This window comes from Maylandia zebra, linkage group LG2, assembly GCF_041146795.1.
Source record: "Maylandia zebra isolate NMK-2024a linkage group LG2, Mzebra_GT3a, whole genome shotgun sequence".
NCBI classification, from domain to species: Eukaryota; Metazoa; Chordata; class Actinopteri; order Cichliformes; family Cichlidae; genus Maylandia; species Maylandia zebra.
Genome location: NC_135168.1, coordinates 45,394,140 through 45,411,805, shown reverse-complemented (window position 1 = coordinate 45,411,805; position 17,666 = coordinate 45,394,140). Strand labels below are relative to the sequence as shown.

The window sequence follows — 17,666 nt, the reverse complement described above, 5'->3', positions numbered from 1 at the left end:
AAGAGTAGGAAGGAAGTAGGAAAGAGGAAATACCACAGGAAATATGCGGCTATTTTTTATTTAAAGTTATTCTATTAAGAATTAAACTGTAATTAAACCGTAATCTAAAATAAACGCTAAGTTCGTTATTATATTTGGTTTACTATTATTATTATTTATTTATTTTTTAATACGACACAACTCGATAGCCTAAAGGACTGTTGGACTCACTTCCCGGTAAACACGCTATCGTCAAATATTTCATAATAAAAGATTTCGGGGAAAACTATCAGCGCTAATAAGAAGCAAACTTCAAAGAAAACTGCCAGATAGACATTTTTATTTATCTAGAAGGTTTTCTTTTTGCGGTATTAAATTTTTCCACTGGCGTTGATTTTAGCCATCCACGGTACGGTGGTGTGCTTTTAATTTGAAACATAAAATTACACTTTCTGGAAAAATTACTTTTCCCTTCCGGGCCGGAATTGGTTTCTCTTTTGCTGTCGTCTTTCTGTTGTCCACTCCCCTTCGTTTATGAATAATATTTGCACAAGTTTATTTTTTACCTTCGGCGACGTTGCAGCATTTGGCCGCCGAAAGCCGAAATGGTGTTTAAAGTGACTGTCAGCAGTGCCCGGAGGGCAACAAGGACGCTGTGGCTGCTCGCGCTAGTAAGCCTGCCTGTTTGCATCAGTGTTTGCCGAGCATCATCACCTCAGGAAGACAGTGCCATGGAGAACATCGTTACTGAGAAAAAGGCTGAGGAGAGCCACAGACAAGACAGCGCTGACCTGCTGATCTTTATCCTGCTCCTCACCCTCACCATCCTGACCATCTGGTTGTTCAAACATCGGCGGTTCAGGTTTCTCCACGAAACCGGGCTGGCAATGATTTATGGTAAGATGGTCCATCGTGACAGAGAGACGTCATCCGAGCTGTTACACTCATTGTGTCCTAATAGTTAGATTTCGAACAGACGAATGTCAACACCAGGCTTGATAAGTTCGCCCCTTTTAACACATTTATGCTGCAGGACTGTTCCGGTTTATGTTGTGATTGAGCAAGCGTAATTTAACGACAGTGGACGCCTCTTTTACACTGCTTAATCTTAGAAATTACATCTCAGCACCTAAGCAGTTTCGACAAATACTGTCTTATGAATCTTACTGAATTTTAGTTCTTAAATAACTTGTTTTTGCTTTTGCTTTTTCGTGCAAGTCACAAGTGATTATTTGGACAAATGCCAATCATGAGTGTGTAACTGGACTTTGCTTCCACTTCTGTATATTGAATTTCAGGAGTATTGTTAGAAATCTTCCAACCTGTAGAAGAGGAAGTGGTCGTGTCACCGTAGAATCATTTACATTTTGCCTCACAACCCAGCTGCTTCACATCTAACAGATAATTAATAACTTCTGCTTGGCTGTGCAGAGCTTTTAGAGTCTAGACATTCACAAATTACTCATTTTTAGTTTTTATGAAGGCTCCATAGGGCGGATAGTAACATTATGCTATTATTTTTGCTGTGACATTACTGTCTACTACATGGTTACCAAACCATGCATTACTACCAATAGTAACAGATGTTTGATCTGAGCATTTTAGGTCAAGATCAGATCACAAATCCAAAATTTGATCAAAATAGCTGGAAAGATGATTGTCATCCTGCCTCCATTTTCTCTCCATGAGATATTTAAAGAGTCTGTGATAAAGAAGGGACGGAAAATCACTACAGATATAAATCCCATCTTTTATAAAGAATATGAGTCCTCTGGAAAAAAGGTACAGGATACCAGACATGTTGTGATTTTTGTGTTATTTTGTGTGACATATTCCCCTCGGTTGTCCAAGACAAATTTCTCCCACTGGAGACAATATGGCCTAATCTAATCTAAACTAATTGAAATTCTAATTTGCTGGTACAGTATCTGATAGGGTAATTTATTTTCACATGGATGTGTTAAGACTTTAATTTGAGATCCAGAGCTGTTAGGTACGTGTGTGATGTTCAGAGTAGACCTTTGTTTAAAAATATTTTTTTGTACAAATGAATCCCACTGAAACATTTAATACCATCTGTAGTATCAGGTAGCCTGAAACTACACTCGCCATCCGTTTCTGTGGCGACGTGCCATAAACTGTTAAAAATCCTGTATTAATCAACTCTTCTCTCTCTCCTGTTTTTTTTTTTTTTGTCTTTCGTTTTTATGAATTTTTCCCCAGGCTTAATTGTTGGAGTGATTTTGCGTTATGGCATCATTCATGTTCCTCTGGATGTTGGCAACATCACCTTGAATTGCCAGGTCAATGCCAGCCCTGCCACTCTGCTGGTCAATGTAAGCGGCAAGTTCTACGAGTACACATTGAAAGGGGAGATCAGTGGCAACGACATGAAGGATAATGAGATGCTGCGCAAGGTATACTGTGTCGTGTTATTATTTGAATTTGATGTCTACATACAAGCAGTTGTGTTACAGAGATGGGTAATTATTTTCCTAAGGGACTATGTAAAACTGGGACTGTTGTGGAGGACGGTGCCAGTAAATTGAACTCAGTATTAATTTTATCTGTGTATAAGTTATTGGTACAGCCCTCCACAAGAGTCCCAGTTTCTCCTGTATCCCCTTGAGAAGCTTCATTGCCCACCCCTGAGCTGGAGCAATCAGATGATTTAATCATCAGCAAAGACATAATTATCAGTTATTTTACACTGAAATGATAGCAGATGTTTAAATCTGCAAGCACCGATGATCAAAACCAGCTACCCTTCTGATATTTTAAATAAAACATAACTAACCAATGCAAGAGAGAAATCATAGGTTAATTTGTAATGGGATTAAATGGTGGTTTTAGTTTTTTGTAAGCTGAATGATTTGTATTTCTCTTTATGTAATACAAATTCTTTATTATCAATATTAAGTAGCTATTTCAATTTTAAAACAATAGCTCTACATCTAGATCAAATCAGTTTGAAGACTATTAAACAGGGCCTGAAATGTTCTGTTAAAATAACTGGCAGAATGCCTTTATTAGTGATACAGAATGTAAAAGAAACCATAAAAGTACTTGTTTTACGGTTGTCATGTGCTGGGGTGTGTTTGTCACTTTGTACTTTGTCAGTTAAACAGCTGCACAATTACATACAAGCAGTATTCTTGACGCTATTCTAACCACCAAACAAGTAAACAATCTGCTGAACAGGTTTAATCTATTTAAGTCATAATCTCATGCTCAGAAATTGAGGATTGTTTTCCAAACATGAATACATCTAATCCATTGTCAGAGATTGAATCCACATACTGATTTTAATGTAGCACTGCTCTAGATTTAGCATCTAAAAATGGCATTAGCCTTAGTGTGTGTATATGTATGTGGCTAGAAGCTGTCCTCGTTCTGTAACATGCCATTTTACTATTATAGTAGTTTTTTTGTTTATTGTCCTGGAAGCTGTGTCATGATGCCCCATATGGGTCATTTTTGATTAACTGATATTTTAGTCAATCCAAAAATGCAACAGCATAGAAAGAAATATTAATGAAAACAACTTGTTAATTTTCTTTTGATGCAGATCTGTAATTTTGTTCTGTGTTTTGTATAACTCAGGTGACCTTTGACCCTGAAGTGTTCTTCAATATTCTTCTACCACCTATCATCTTCCATGCTGGCTACAGCTTAAAAAGGGTACAGTATATCATATAAAAAGTCAACATTTATTAAATACATATTTTCAGTATGTATTTGGCTCTTAATTAAATAACTTCATGTCCATTTGTGGTCTCTTTATAGACCGCAGGGGTTTACGTATTCATCAAGATGAATAATTAATTTTATAGTATTTATGCATTTGATTGCTGATCTGGTAACTCTTCTGTCTTTCAGAGACATTTTTTTCGGAACATGGGATCCATCCTGGCTTACGCCTTTCTCGGGACAGTCATTTCCTGTTTTATTATTGGGTAAGAGACTTAATTTGCAATTATTACAAAAAATATTTTATTATTAAAAAAAAAAAGCAAAAACATGAAAGCCATTCGTCCTTGTGATTTTACAACCCTTGTGCAACTATGCACATTTAAAGTTATTGTTGTTTATGATGATGGACAAAACCACCTGCTCTTCCTTTTCTTCCATCAGGTTGCTGATGTATGGCTGTGTGACGCTAATGAAGCAGGTGGGCCAGCTGAATGGAGACTTTTTCTTCACGGATTGCCTGTTTTTTGGGGCCATTGTCTCTGCCACAGACCCTGGTACATATGATTTTTCTCAGATTTAAAAGTTTTCTTCTACTAACTCAAAGCACATTGTTACATATATTAACTAAAGTAGTGTGCAAAAGGCCTTTCTACCACCACACCGCATCCAGTAAAAGTGACATTTTCAGCTGAAAGTTTTTATGTTTGTTCAGCACCTTGAGACTGAGCCATGAATAAGTAAAGTAAAAAATGTATGTAATTCAAAGAATGAACCGGTTTTGTGTCGACATTACTTAACAAGGAGTCCACATACTGTTATTCAAAGCCTCATAAGAAATGGTAGGGGAATAGAGATAAAAGTTGAGGCATGCCAACTGGACTGAAATCATTACCAAAAAAGTCTTATTGGGTGATGAATTCAGATTTGAATTTTTTTAAGTTGTAGCCATTGTCAGTCTGTATGGAGGAGGTCAGGAGAGAGGTGCAAAAGTGAGTGAGTCTGATCTGTCTGATTGGCCAGGACTTAATTTTTCAGCATAACATGGATCACAAGCACACTGCCAGTGCTGTACAAGCATACTTGGATAGAAAAACTCACAATAGAACACTGTCATGGATTAACCTCCCCAGAGCCAGAACCTCAACATTATTGAGGCAGTGTGGCATCATCTTTTCAGAGAATTGAACAAAATCAACCAACATCCAAAAGAAGAGCTTTAAATATCCTTCAGGAAACCTGGAGAAGTTTTCTTGAAGACTGTTTAGAGAAAAGAAAGAAGGCTTTGCCTAAGAGAGTTCAAGCTTTAAATAATAAAGTTGGTCTTACCAATTAAAGCTCATTAAAATTGTACAAAATCTGTTTTTTCCCTTATATACCATATTTCCATGTATGTTTGTAGATGTTGCAATAAATTGCTGCACCCATATTCCAAGCAAAATGTAAAGAAATAAAGGTGGCTCAAGACTTTTGCACAACATTGTATAGCAGCGTTTGGAAGTGAATTTTGACGTATGTTCTCTGTGCCTCACAGTGACAGTCCTGGCCATCTTTAATGAGCTGCAGGTGGACGTGGATCTCTACGCATTACTGTTTGGAGAGAGTGTGCTTAACGATGCCGTGGCCGTGGTTCTGTCCTCGTAAGTTGTCTCCCTTTTTTTTTCTTTTTTCGTTTCTTTTTTTGTTGATGGACCTGTGACCTTTTACTAACCTGGTATCAGCTCCCAATAACACCTTGTTAAATGTGAAACAGGTTTGTTAAACTAACACTTGACTTGGTTTTTGTCCCCCGCCACATGGAACTGCTGTAATTTCCACAGAATTGTAAATTTAAAGCGCAGGCAGACTGGAGGGGCCCGGCCCTGTGGAGACACTCAGACCGGCCCGTTGAACGGGTGCACTAAGTAGAGCATGGCATTGTGTGCTTTTGCAGTGCCTTGAGATAAACATGACAAATCACTGGCCATTTGTTTTTAAGACTCTGGCTATTCAACCAGAGATGCAGAACATTGCATTATTTATTCTTTTTTTTCTGTTATTGGTTAAATGTTTTTGATGTTATGAGTCAGCTAAGAGCACATTCCTATTTTCTTTGAAGATACTGTGGGAGCCAAGGGAAAGGCAGAAAGCCAGAATGCTTATAGACAAAATGCCTGGTGATTTGTTCTGCGAGTGTGGGGGCTGTGAAGAGAGAGGGTGAACAAATGTTATTTTACTGCGACACTTGGTTCAAATAGCTATTTATTATACAGCTATTTATTCAAAGATCTGAATCTCTTATTTGGAAATAAACGTTTGCCAAGTTCAGCACATTTGAGCACAAAACTACTTCAGCATAATGTTAAAAAATATATATGTGTATATTAGGGGTGCAATGATACTCGTATCGATATTGAACCGTTCGATACAGTGCTTTCGGTTCGGTACGCATATGTATTGAACAATACAAAATTTGTAATTTATTTTATCAACTTTCCTTCTGACGATGCTGTCTGTGTTGAGCGCTCAGTGAATCTGCGTTCGACTACTCCGCCTAGGCTGCACTGTCGAGCGCAGATCCACTGAGCGCTCAACACAGACAGCATCGTCAGAAGGAAGAGCGCAGGGCAAGCTAGCAAGACAGAAGTTAAGCTCTCCTTGCAACATGGCAAAATGAACCTCCCCCACCCTCATTCAGATCTGGCGTTTGGAATTATTTTGGTTTTCGTATGACCCTGAAGGTAAGCGCGTCATGGACTAAAGTAAAACAGTATGTTGGATGTGCCACGCAATGCTCAATTACATGGGTGGGAACTAGTGTGTTAGCACAGTTAGCTCGTTAACGTGTTGGCCGTCTAGCCCCATGCACGGGGCGATCAGGGGTAGCTCATTAACGGAGATTTGCCGTGTCGTAGCGTTAAGGTCATTTCAACGAGATTAACGCTGACAGCACTATTGGGAACACAACGAATATGACTGCACGTTTACGCTGACATCATCCTAGTGCAAAGACAAGTGGAAGCAGACAAAAGCAACAAGCATGCATGCTACAAACTTTACCCGAGTCATTTAGACAGCCGTTAGCACATGATTCTCCTTATGGGGACCTGATATGTTTAATATTGTGGCGAGCTCAGACAAGGAGGAGACGGAGGTGTCGTTTGGTCTTGCTTCCCGTGAGCTAGCCAGGGAGCACAGCCGTTTATTGACATTGCCGCTAGCTAACTGCTCAGCGTGGCAAGCGCACAGCAACAACAACAACACACAGGGCGCCCTCTGACCCCGGAAGGACACACCGTCGCAGCGAGAGGGCGTCACCCGTTACTATGGCAACATAAACAAAACATAACTGTACAAACAGAACCCCGAACAGCCCTGACCCGCTACATAGCCCCCACCTAAGGGGTCAGTCGTCCCCGATGACCCGATTACCCCACACAAAGTCCTGCAAATGTCCAGGTGCCTTCTTTTGGCGCACCGGCCGGTCACGACCGGCGGGGGAAAAGTCACTCGGGTCAGAACATGGGGTGCCACCATCATCCCACTTCTGACACGATTGTGGCGAGCTCAGACAAGGAGGAGACGGAGGTGTCGTTTGGTCTTGCTTCCCGTGAGCTAGCCAGGGAGCACAGCCGTTTATTGACATCTGCAGAAGAACACTGCCGCTAGCTAACTGCTCAGCGCGGCAACCGCACAGCAACAACAACAACACACAGGGCGCCCTCTGACCCCGGAAGGACACACCGGCGCAGCGAGAGGGCGTCACCCGTTACTATGGCAACATAAACAAAACATAACTGTACAAACAGAACCCCGAACAGCCCTGACCCGCTACAATATGCTGTTGAGAATATAGCCCAGAAGAAGCGTATAGTATAGCTTTTATTTTGGAAAGAGACATTTCTCTGTAATAAACTCTCTTTTCCAAAGATGAGTGATTCCTCAATCAGATACAGGGCTCGCAAAATCGCTAGCCCGACGTCCTGGGGCTAGCGATCTTTCCAGTCGGGCTACCAAAATCTATCTCTGCCCTGCCCGTCGGGCTATCATAGGAAGGAAAAATATATGTCAATGCTTTTGCATTCTTTCGGAAATGTAGCTGGGTAATTATGTCATTGGCATCGATGAGCCACTGTCAACATGTGACATATTGAAATCGCGTTTGAATTTGCGCTTGTTTTTTGCTTTCACTTTGCAATCGCGCGAACTGTGTATAGAGAGCGACAGCATTGATTGGTGAGTGATGATAATTTGCGCACCAATTCCTCTGACATCGTCTTATTAATCGTTAGCTTACTATGCAAACATGACAAGTGAAATCTCCCGCAGCAAGCTTAAACATGTGAGAGGTTGATCGCCTTTTATATGGACGCAAACGCGCGTTGCAACTTCTTATCTGGTGTGCGTCTTTTATTTTGACAGCGAATGCGGACCACTTATGTGCACCTGTGTAAATAACATAATGTTCTGCCGGGTGTGTTGTTGGTTTTCTCTCGATTTCTGAGTCGACAAGCGCCTTTGTTACTGGGACCAGTCATTTTAAGAAAGGCCCCCATTAGAACCCATGAGAAATGCAAGAAATGCATTGCTCAGTCTGCAATATGTTTCCCAGAACAAACACCAATTGCAAATAACATACTAAAAACAAACCTGAAAATCTGTTTAAAACAGCGTACTATGTTGCAAAGAGTGAACTACCACTGGCACAATTTAGCAGTCTTTGCAAACTTCAAAAAGCAAATGGACTCGATCTTGGTTCCACTTGCCTCTTACCCGTGACTTCAGTGGAAATTTCAAATTCAGGATCTGACACAGACTGATCCATGTCCTACACAGTTCTTACAAGTTCATAGAAATTTCTGTTCAATTAGAACCAAGTATTTGAGTTGATGATTGTAATTTTTATACAATGTTGTAATTTGTTTTTCAACAATTTTTTGATTAATGTTTTGTTTCCTTTACAATATTATACTTTAATGTATAATATTGTAAAGGAAACAAAACATCAATCAAAAAATTGCTCTCTTTTTTTATTCGGGCTACTTAAATTTATTTTGGGCTACCAAAAACTGAAGAGTCCCTGCCCGAAGGGCTACCAGGGATTTTGAAATTTTGAGAGCCCTGAGAGATATTTATTTTTTTAATTACTTTTGTTTCAGCAACATTAAATTTAAATTTACACTACCCTGTGTTGTGGTGACTAATGCAGGCATTAACTTGTATATGGTACACTTATAAATATTTGCCCTGCCATTGCATAAATACTTGCCATTAAATGTTTGTATTTTGTGTTCATATCAGCTCTATAGTAGCATATCAACCAGAAGGAGACAACAGCCACACCTTTGAGGTTATGGCGATGTTGAAGTCTTTTGGGATTTTCCTGGGAGTTTTCAGCGGCTCATTTGCACTAGGAGTCGCCACTGGAATCGTCACCGCTCTCATATCTTTTTTCGTTTGTTTGGTTGTAGCATTTATTTAGATAAGTTACATGTTGTTGTAGCAGTGCTTAAACAGCAAACAGACTCTTAATGAGCATACGCACATGTGCCATAAATATCAAGAAACTCCTAATAGTGTATTTCATTCAAACCAAGTACATAAAAAGTGCAATCAAATTCAGTTCCAAAATACAAAAAGGGACATGAAGGTTCTTTCAATTTATTTTGGCATTTTAAACTCAACCTGTAAAGTTTTTGTTCAGACCGGACCTTTGTCCTTTGGAATAAAGCATCAATATTTTATCACTTCATTCTGTTTGTTCCCTTGCTAAAGTTAGCGTATGAATTTTGTGTCACAGCCAAAGACTTGTTTTATAAGGTCACAGTCACCATTAACCAAAGAAATTTATTCTCGTGTCCATTTTATTAAGGACATAAAGGGGAAGATTTAACTACACCAAAGCCTTAGTGTTAGCTGGCCAGCATCTATGTCATTTTTTTTACATTCTGAGCGGGGCTACATGAATGTTTTTGTGATAGTCTACGTCAGGGTAGGGGAACTCCAGACCTCAAGGGCCAGTGTCCTGCAGGTTTTAGATATCACCCTGGGTCAACACACCTGAATCAAATGACTAGTTCATTACCAGGCCTCTGGGAGGAGGAATTTAGCCATTTAAATCAGCTGTGTTGGCTCAAGGACACAGCCTGCAGGACACCGGCCCTCGAGGCCTGGAGTTCTCCACCCCGGTCTACATGTTTTCAATTCTAAAATGGTTAGCTTCTTAACACTGAAACATTATCATCAGTATCTCAGTTATACCATGCACTAAATTAGTTTGTGTGAAATACTATATGAAAATGTAGAATAAATGCAAAAAAAGCTGATTAAAATGATTGTGTAACGTTATTCTGACATTAACCTCATTAGAAGCCAACAGTTTCAGACTTCAAATGGAAAGCAGAACTTTATTGGTTCTCTTATTTGTTTTTTTTTAATGTCTTAGAATTGAATTATTTGTAAAAAGGTCAACATGAATGGATTTAGCAATATCTGAGTATGTCGTTAAATTCTTTGACTGTGGTGTCCACGTGACTAAATTTACCAAGCTGCGAGACTTCCAGCTGTTGGAAACAGCTCTGTTCTTTCTCATGTCATGGAGCACATTCTTACTGGCTGAGGCTTGTGGTTTCACAGGTAACACACACACAGATCCACACATTCTACGTGTATGGCATACTGTAATTACCAGAATATCAAAAACAAAAAATGAGATTAGTAATTTAGATAATACCGTAATAGTAATTGTGTCCAGCTGGAAGCTTTATGCATCAGAGCATATAGAAATCAGTGCGTATTGATCCCATCTTTATTCTGTGTGTCTCCGTCCCCCTTTGGTGTGCTGCAGGTGTGGTAGCAGTACTCTTCTGTGGAATCACTCAGGCCCATTACACCTACAACAATCTGTCTCCTGAGTCTCAGGACAGAACCAAACAGGTCACTACTTATTCAGTTCTTTTTTTAGATGCTTTAAGTATTGCGTTTTCCTTGTTTTGTTTTGTTTTATGGTGAAGTAGGGTGATGGAGACTCAAAATTAAACAAAAACTGCAGATTGCTTTATCAGTTATCTGCTATTGTAGGTTTGTTGAACAGGTAAAGACACAAAAATCAAAACTTTTCTATGTCTTTATGACATAGCGAATAAAAAAGCGGCATTTTAAGTTTAATTACAATCACAGTCATGCAATCCAAGTTTAACAGCATTTATTGGAAACTCTAGCTTTTTCTTTTATTGTATACATCTATCTATACTTGGATATCAGCTGTCATGTAAAGCATGCTGTTTCTTTTCTTTTGCAGCTGTTTGAACTTTTAAATTTCCTGGCAGAGAACTTCATTTTCTCCTACATGGGATTGACCCTTTTCACGTTCCAAAACCATGTCTTCAATCCGATGTTCATCGTTGGAGCTTTTGTATCTTTTTACATGGCCCTGCCAAGTTCACATAAGCCATGTTAATCCTTGGCTTGAAGCATTATCTACAGCAGTGGGAGACAGATGGAAAGGTGACCATGCAAGGAGTAGCGAGAGTGCAGGCAGATGAGTTTATATAGCATCACAGTGGACAAGACAGGTGAAGAAGAGAGTGTAGGCAGGGTGGAGTGGCTGGAGACTAGCGTCCAGGGTGATTTGAGACAGAAGGATAGACCGATCTCAGAGGAGGTTAATGGATGAAGTGAAGGAGGACATGCAGAGGGTTGGTATAACAGAAGAAAATGCTAGGGATAGGGTAAGATTGAGGCAGATGATTCACTCCCTAAAGGGAACAAAAGAAGTTTATTACAACTAACCACCAAGTAGTAAATAGGCAGGAGACAGCACACCTCATTTGCTTTTGTCCTTAACCATGTTCTTACCCAGGTAGCATTATTCATAGGAAGAGCCGCTAACATTTACCCTCTCTCCTTCCTTCTTAATCTGGGACGACGCAACAAGATCAGATCCAACTTCCAGCACATGATGATGTTTGCAGGTTAGTGGTGTACGGATAAGGATGTTTATTATGTGCCGTCTTAAGCAAAGCGCTTTCCTTTATTAACAGAGTGAAATATAACCAACAGAGATGCTTATTATCTCATCTTGTATACAACATTCTCCATGCTCTGCTTTTTAGGCCTGCGAGGTGCAATGACCTTTGCACTGTCCATCAGGGACACTGCAACATATGCTCGTCAGATGATGTTTTCCACCACTCTGCTCGTGGTCTTCTTCACTGTATGGATTTGTGGGGGTGGTACCACTCAGATGCTGTCCTGCCAGCGCATACGGTATGCCTATCCTTCCTCTGCAAAGTCCAGACTGGATTTGCAGTTAGCATTTGTTTTAACAGTGGGGAAATTTCACAAATAAGTCTGATGCTTGTCTATAAATATTTTGACTTTATGATGCCGGGTGTTTAACTCATCTAGTTATCCTGTCAGGCAAGTATTCGAACAATTATTGAACGTCTTGAAGAATGTGCTGCTCTGTCTTGTCTTTTTTTAATAAGCAGATTTCCTGCTGGTGAACTTGTAAAACGGGGGAAACATGCTTCACAGCACTGTTCTGCTCTGACAGCTTACGACTGCAGCTGATTTACACGTGTTTCTTTTTCTTTAACAGTGTGGGAGTGGACTCGGATCAAGATAACTCTGTGAGTGTGGCACTTATAAACGTGTTGTAGTTATGTAATTGGTGGAAAGTAACTGTAAAGGAAACCAAGACACCTAAACAGTGTTGTCTGTCTTTGTCCAGATGAGTGTTGGTGAAGGTTCAGAGAGAAGGAGCACCAAACAAGAAAGTGCCTGGCTTTTCAGAATTTGGTACAACTTCGACCACAAGTATCCTTTGCTTAATTAGTGTTATTATTTATCAAGAAATAATTTTCAAATAAACCATACATGTAGTGTTTTGAATATGTGATAACTCATTAATGACTTCACTTCAACTTACCAGCAGCAGAGGGAGCCCCACTTACAGACTTAACTTCACATTAGGTCATCTTTTGGCTCTGAAATATGAAGGTCAGACTGTTCTATGCATTTAAAATAAATTACCTTATGAAATTACTTTAATTTGGAACATTTTCTTCTGAGGACTGGGATTCATTAAGCATTCATCACACCGTACCAGGAGCTTTCTTTTTGTGTCTAATAGCGGTCTTTTAGTGCTTATTTCACGCGCATTATGTCCTTGACTCGAGCCTCCCTCCAGCTACCTGAAGCCCATCCTGACTCACAGCGGCCCCCCTCTCACAGCCACGCTGCCTCCCTGCTGCGGCCCCCTCGCTCGCTTCCTCACCAGCCCTCAGGCCTTTGAGGTCAGACGCTGGTTTATACAAGAGCTATTTCTGACTGAACTGTGTTGTTTTTTTGTTTTTTTTAAATCCCATATTACCAGATGGAAAACGGTCATGAATCAACGGTTCAGTTTTCATTTTCAATTTTCATTGTCTCATTGGATGGATAAGGAAACACAAAGCATGGGACAAAATTATAATTGTATTGGTTGAACACAATTTCATCCAATAGCTATGGAGTGCTAAAGTCACATCCTTTTTTCCCCAAATTTGTTGTGTTTCTTTGAACAATTTGTGTTTCTTCTTCCTGCAGAACGAATGCCAGCTGAAGGATGACGACTCTGACCTCATCCTGAGAGACGGTGACATCAACCTAACATATGGCGACATCACAGTCAGTACAGACGCCAGTGGCGCCCACACTAGCGGCGGCCCGGCCTTTGCTGGCGCTGCCACCTCTGATGACTTGGACAGAGAGTTAGCATACGGAGATCACGAGCTGGTGATGAGAGGCACGCGCCTGGTGCTGCCCATGGACGACTCGGAGCCGCCCTTCACAGAGCCCCACCACCGCATGCGGATGTGAAAGTAGTCTTTGAATACAGACCCAGACAACCGTCCGACGCACCCTGACCCGAGCCATTGAGCAAAAGACCAGTACCTGAGTCTCCTCCTATCACCTCTCTCTGCTTTTTTTCCCTTTTCTCTAGCACTTTTGTTCCATCCTTCTTGCCACATTTTCTCACATATTCTATGGGGCAAATCATCGTCTCTACCTCATTGTCTTTCTGCTTATTTCCACACCTTTCTGCCATTACTGTAATATAGTCATATTTATTTGCAGTTTTTTTCTTCATAAATCAGTTTTAAATCATTTCAGCTTAAATTTCTGTGTCACCTTACTGTAGCATTGCACAGAGATCTAGCAGCATGTGTCAGTGTGTAAATGCAACCACTAGCTAACTTGTCGGTGTAAAGTATATCCCAAGAGTACTATAACTTTTATATGCATGCTGAGGATGCTAGTTGTTTTCTTAGTTTGGGAGATTGAGGGCTTTTGTGTTGAATGTTGCTGCCTTCTCTCTGTGGGTCAGAGGCAAGCTGACCCAGTGGACAACGTTACTGTAAATTTGGTTACAATCAAGTGCCTGGGAATTGTAGTTTTTGGCAGCCCAGTACTGGATTAGTTCTGTTAAGCAGAGCTGATTCAATATGGTCAGTCATTCACTTTTCCATTGTTAAAAAAAAAAGATAAAAAAATGCTCAACATAAAACAAAGACCTCTGTCCATAAGGTAGCAATATACTTAGTGCGTGTTTGGGCTGTCAGTCTGTGTGCTATTTGCTTGTAAATAGTGTGTAACAATGTGATGCCAGTGTTGCAGTGTAACCAGGCAGTGAACATGTGGATCTCTCCCAATGACCTTTGACTGTGACATAGAGGGAGACTTTACACCTTATTTTAGAGGCTGCTGTCGTTCATGGCAGGACGAAGGGCTGTTGTTTCGAGATCCAAATGAGATGAGGCGAGAACGCTTAGTGCCATTTCTGTCCTGCATTTTTACATTTTATGAAATCTGAATGCAGATGACCTTAAAGTGTTTTGTATTCTTTTTGCAACAGAGGTTTGTGAGCTGAATCACCTTTTTCATATCCATTTTCTAGTCTATATTTTCTCATTCAATGAACCTGAACAACACATCTAGATACATGAATCTGAGACTAAATTATCTGCTACAGTGGTATTAAGAGCGTACAACTGATATTGTGCTTAATGAGAACTATCTATCTGCTTTTGGTAGGGCTGCGAACAGCAATTCATTCATCTGCCAGCAGTTGTTTAATAAATTATTTGGTGTAAAAAAAATTTTAAAAAAATGAGAGTAGTGAACAATGCGCATCAGAGTTGCACAGACCTTAAAGAGTGTTTCAGGAAAAAATATGATTTAGGTAAATTTTTTATTCATGAAGATCAATGTGATGTGAGTTGCCCATTTTTTTTTTGAATAATGAGCCGTAAAGATTAAAGATATCTGCCTTCTGTCAAATATAACCAAACACAATTCTAGTCTTGTGGTGTCCAAAACATCGAGAAACACAGAAATGCTCCTTTTACATCATTACTTGAAATTAAATCTACAAACTGTCTTTGAGCTGTTTAATTTAGGATGTATTTTAATTAAACTACATCCAGGCACGAGCCTCTAGTAACAGGTAAATGCACTCCTCCTTTAGTTAAGTACATGAAACTGTCCACAATGCAGTTTTCTTTTTTAAAGCTGGTCATGATTTCCAGAAAGAGACGTGCTTCTGAGTTTTGAGCAGTTTAGTTTCATTATATAAGAGAGAAGGTGCACCTCTCTAAATCTGGGCTACTGACACCCCAAAAAGTCGAGGTGTCACTACAAGCCAGAAGAAAAACTATAATTATTTGATTTTTTTTTTTGGACAAATTACATCTTTCTACTTATTTCATTTGTGTTTTTTTTTGTCTGATTATCTGATTAAAAATGTAACGCAAGTCTTCAGAATCTGTAGATAACATTACCTTTGTTCAACAGCACGACTTAGATCATTCATTTGGTATTAAAATGAATGCGGTACAATTATTTTATTTACTGGCAGAACAGTTAATCAATCAACCGTTGCAGCTGTGAATTTATCGATTGTGTTGTATGAAATTATTTTCAAAAGACAAGCCCACAGGATTAATCAGTCCGTCCACATGTCAGCAGATATTTTCAGTGGCACTGTGGTAGTTTGTTATTATGCAGACTGCCAGAACAGAGCAACAATAGCTGTTTAAATGCTGGATGTTTCTGTCTGCTGTACACAGTAGAGTTTTTGATGTGTAATGGTTGACCATGAACACAGAGGCACATAACATGCAGTGTATCAAAGGTACTCCTGGCCGGATGTGTTACATTTGACTTTGTAGCCTTGTGTCAGTGTTCGCTGTTGGGGCTATTTCAGTGCGTGGACAAGAAGAACGGAAGGTGTCGTCAGCTCCTTTGGGTGCGGAGTACAGCAGCTGTTAATGTGAGTTTAACAGGAAGTGTTGATAGCACATCACCGTGGCAACACTGTGTTGATGCAGACTGAAGCTAGACAACATTTGGTGACTTGAAGCAATCATGGCGTTTTTTCTTTTTCTTTTTTTTTTTTTCTCAAAGTTCTTGTTTTGGCCTCCTAGTGATCCAAAGAGAAAAAAATACTGTGTGTATGCAAAATGGATCTTTGAGGAGGATGATGTGGTTAAAGAGTGAGAAGAAGGGGTGACTGGGGGGCTTGTTAGGCTCTTGTTGTTGAGCGTTCATGTGTTGGGATGATACGGAGGTACAAGGAAGAGAAGGCATGCTAGATATCGCTTTTCCTTCCACAGTTATCTTCTGCTGTGCAGGAACTTCTTATTTCTTCTTTTTTTATCAGTTATGTCTCTAAACTCCACATTTTCTAATATATGATTTGTTGATCTCACAGTTTTGTTTTGTTTTGTTTTTTATATGTGTAAGTGTGTTTCTGAATATTTTTTTTTTCTGAAAAAGGGACACAGTGAATAAAAAAGAATGATTTGCACTTATTACAAATGTTGCGCTGTTCTATTCTGTTTATTTTTTTCTACTCTTGTTTTTATCTTAGTTACTTTTATATTACTTACACTGAAAGGTTGTGGGATTTGCAAATTCATGTCAGTGAATTCATCTTAAGTTGTTTTCTGTGCTACTTTATGAAGGAATATTCCCACATTGCTCCATCTTATTGCTTCGCCATTCAGGTACTTTGTGTGTAAGTTGCTGCTTGAATGCCGTTGCCATGACTTGTGCACAGGCATGATTCATTTATCCTCTGCTGTTATGGACTCTTTGGCGTAGTGGGAACCAAAAGTGAAAAATTATACAAGGAATATTGTGATCCACTGTTCTTTGAGACATTAAAAGATGTGAAATCTGCAAAAAGTAAAAGAGGTTTTGGTGTTTTCCTACTGCTCTGCCAGTACGTGTTCTGTCTCTGCTCTCTGAATGGTGACCTGTGATATGCTTTGATCATTGGAAATCTTGTCTGAAGTAGCTGACCAAAGAAGCCTGCTGTGCTCCGTGTTCTCAGACAGTCCACTCTATCTTTCTACCGCAAACTCTCTGTGTGTGAATGTGTCTGTGTGTGTGTGTGTGTGTGTGTCTGTCACTGCCTGCATGTGGATGAGGATTTGAATGTGTGGGTATATGTGCAAGAGAGAGACAGGAGAGAGGCATTGTGATCTCTCCTGTCTGTGTTGCAGGTACTGACTGTTTACATCTGTGTAAATATACTCTCACCTGTTCATTTGCGTGCAACGGTCAATAAACAGAAGCCTGTGCTTTTGATTAAAGCCCTCACTGTAATGGCCTCCTCTTTTACTGTTCATTTATTTATTGTGGATGTCTGGGCTTTAAAAGAATGAAGCCGTGAACTCTTGAGATCATCCCATCCTGAGAAACATGAAATGAGTTTAGTGCCAGAAGTGATTTCATTTGAGTTGAATGAATCAGAGAAGGGATTTTCTTACAGTGTAATAATCGGTTTATAATATTAATTACGTTAGAAGTCTGACAGGTAGTCTGAGCTGGCATCCAATGTTATTTCAGATATTTTAGAGAGGAATAAAATTTGGCTTCAAGCTGACTTAATAATCCACATTTTAAAACATTATGTAGTTTGCATTCCCAACTCTAGAGTCAGGGTTGCAAGATGGTAGAAAAATATG

General features: G+C 39.7%; 1 protein-coding gene across 3 annotated transcripts in view; it reads left to right on the top strand.

The window, feature by feature from the left end:
- The first annotated feature begins 445 nt into the window (after nt 1-445).
- slc9a6a (solute carrier family 9 member A6a) overlaps nt 446-17,666 on the top strand; it is a 19,263-nt gene continuing 2,042 nt past the window's right edge. For 2 of the 3 annotated variants that reach the window (XR_013093649.1, XR_013093648.1), the window contains exons 1-16: nt 446-876; nt 2,203-2,396; nt 3,583-3,660; nt 3,859-3,935; nt 4,114-4,226; nt 5,204-5,309; nt 8,950-9,091; nt 10,179-10,284; nt 10,496-10,584; nt 10,949-11,062; nt 11,510-11,621; nt 11,763-11,916; nt 12,251-12,281; nt 12,383-12,468; nt 12,842-12,947; nt 13,240-15,964. Coding sequence is in view for 1 of the 3 variants with exons in the window: in XM_004545711.3 (XP_004545768.1) it covers nt 585-876; nt 2,203-2,396; nt 3,583-3,660; nt 3,859-3,935; nt 4,114-4,226; nt 5,204-5,309; nt 8,950-9,091; nt 10,179-10,284; nt 10,496-10,584; nt 10,949-11,062; nt 11,510-11,621; nt 11,763-11,916; nt 12,251-12,281; nt 12,383-12,468; nt 12,842-12,947; nt 13,240-13,512 (2,073 nt within the window). In the remaining 2 variants the exon portion in view is untranslated. Of the gene's footprint in view, nt 877-2,202; nt 2,397-3,582; nt 3,661-3,858; nt 3,936-4,113; nt 4,227-5,203; nt 5,310-8,949; nt 9,092-10,178; nt 10,285-10,495; nt 10,585-10,948; nt 11,063-11,509; nt 11,622-11,762; nt 11,917-12,250; nt 12,282-12,382; nt 12,469-12,841; nt 12,948-13,239; nt 17,292-17,666 lie in introns of those variants that run through there. The other variant, XM_004545711.3, reaches the window with a different exon arrangement.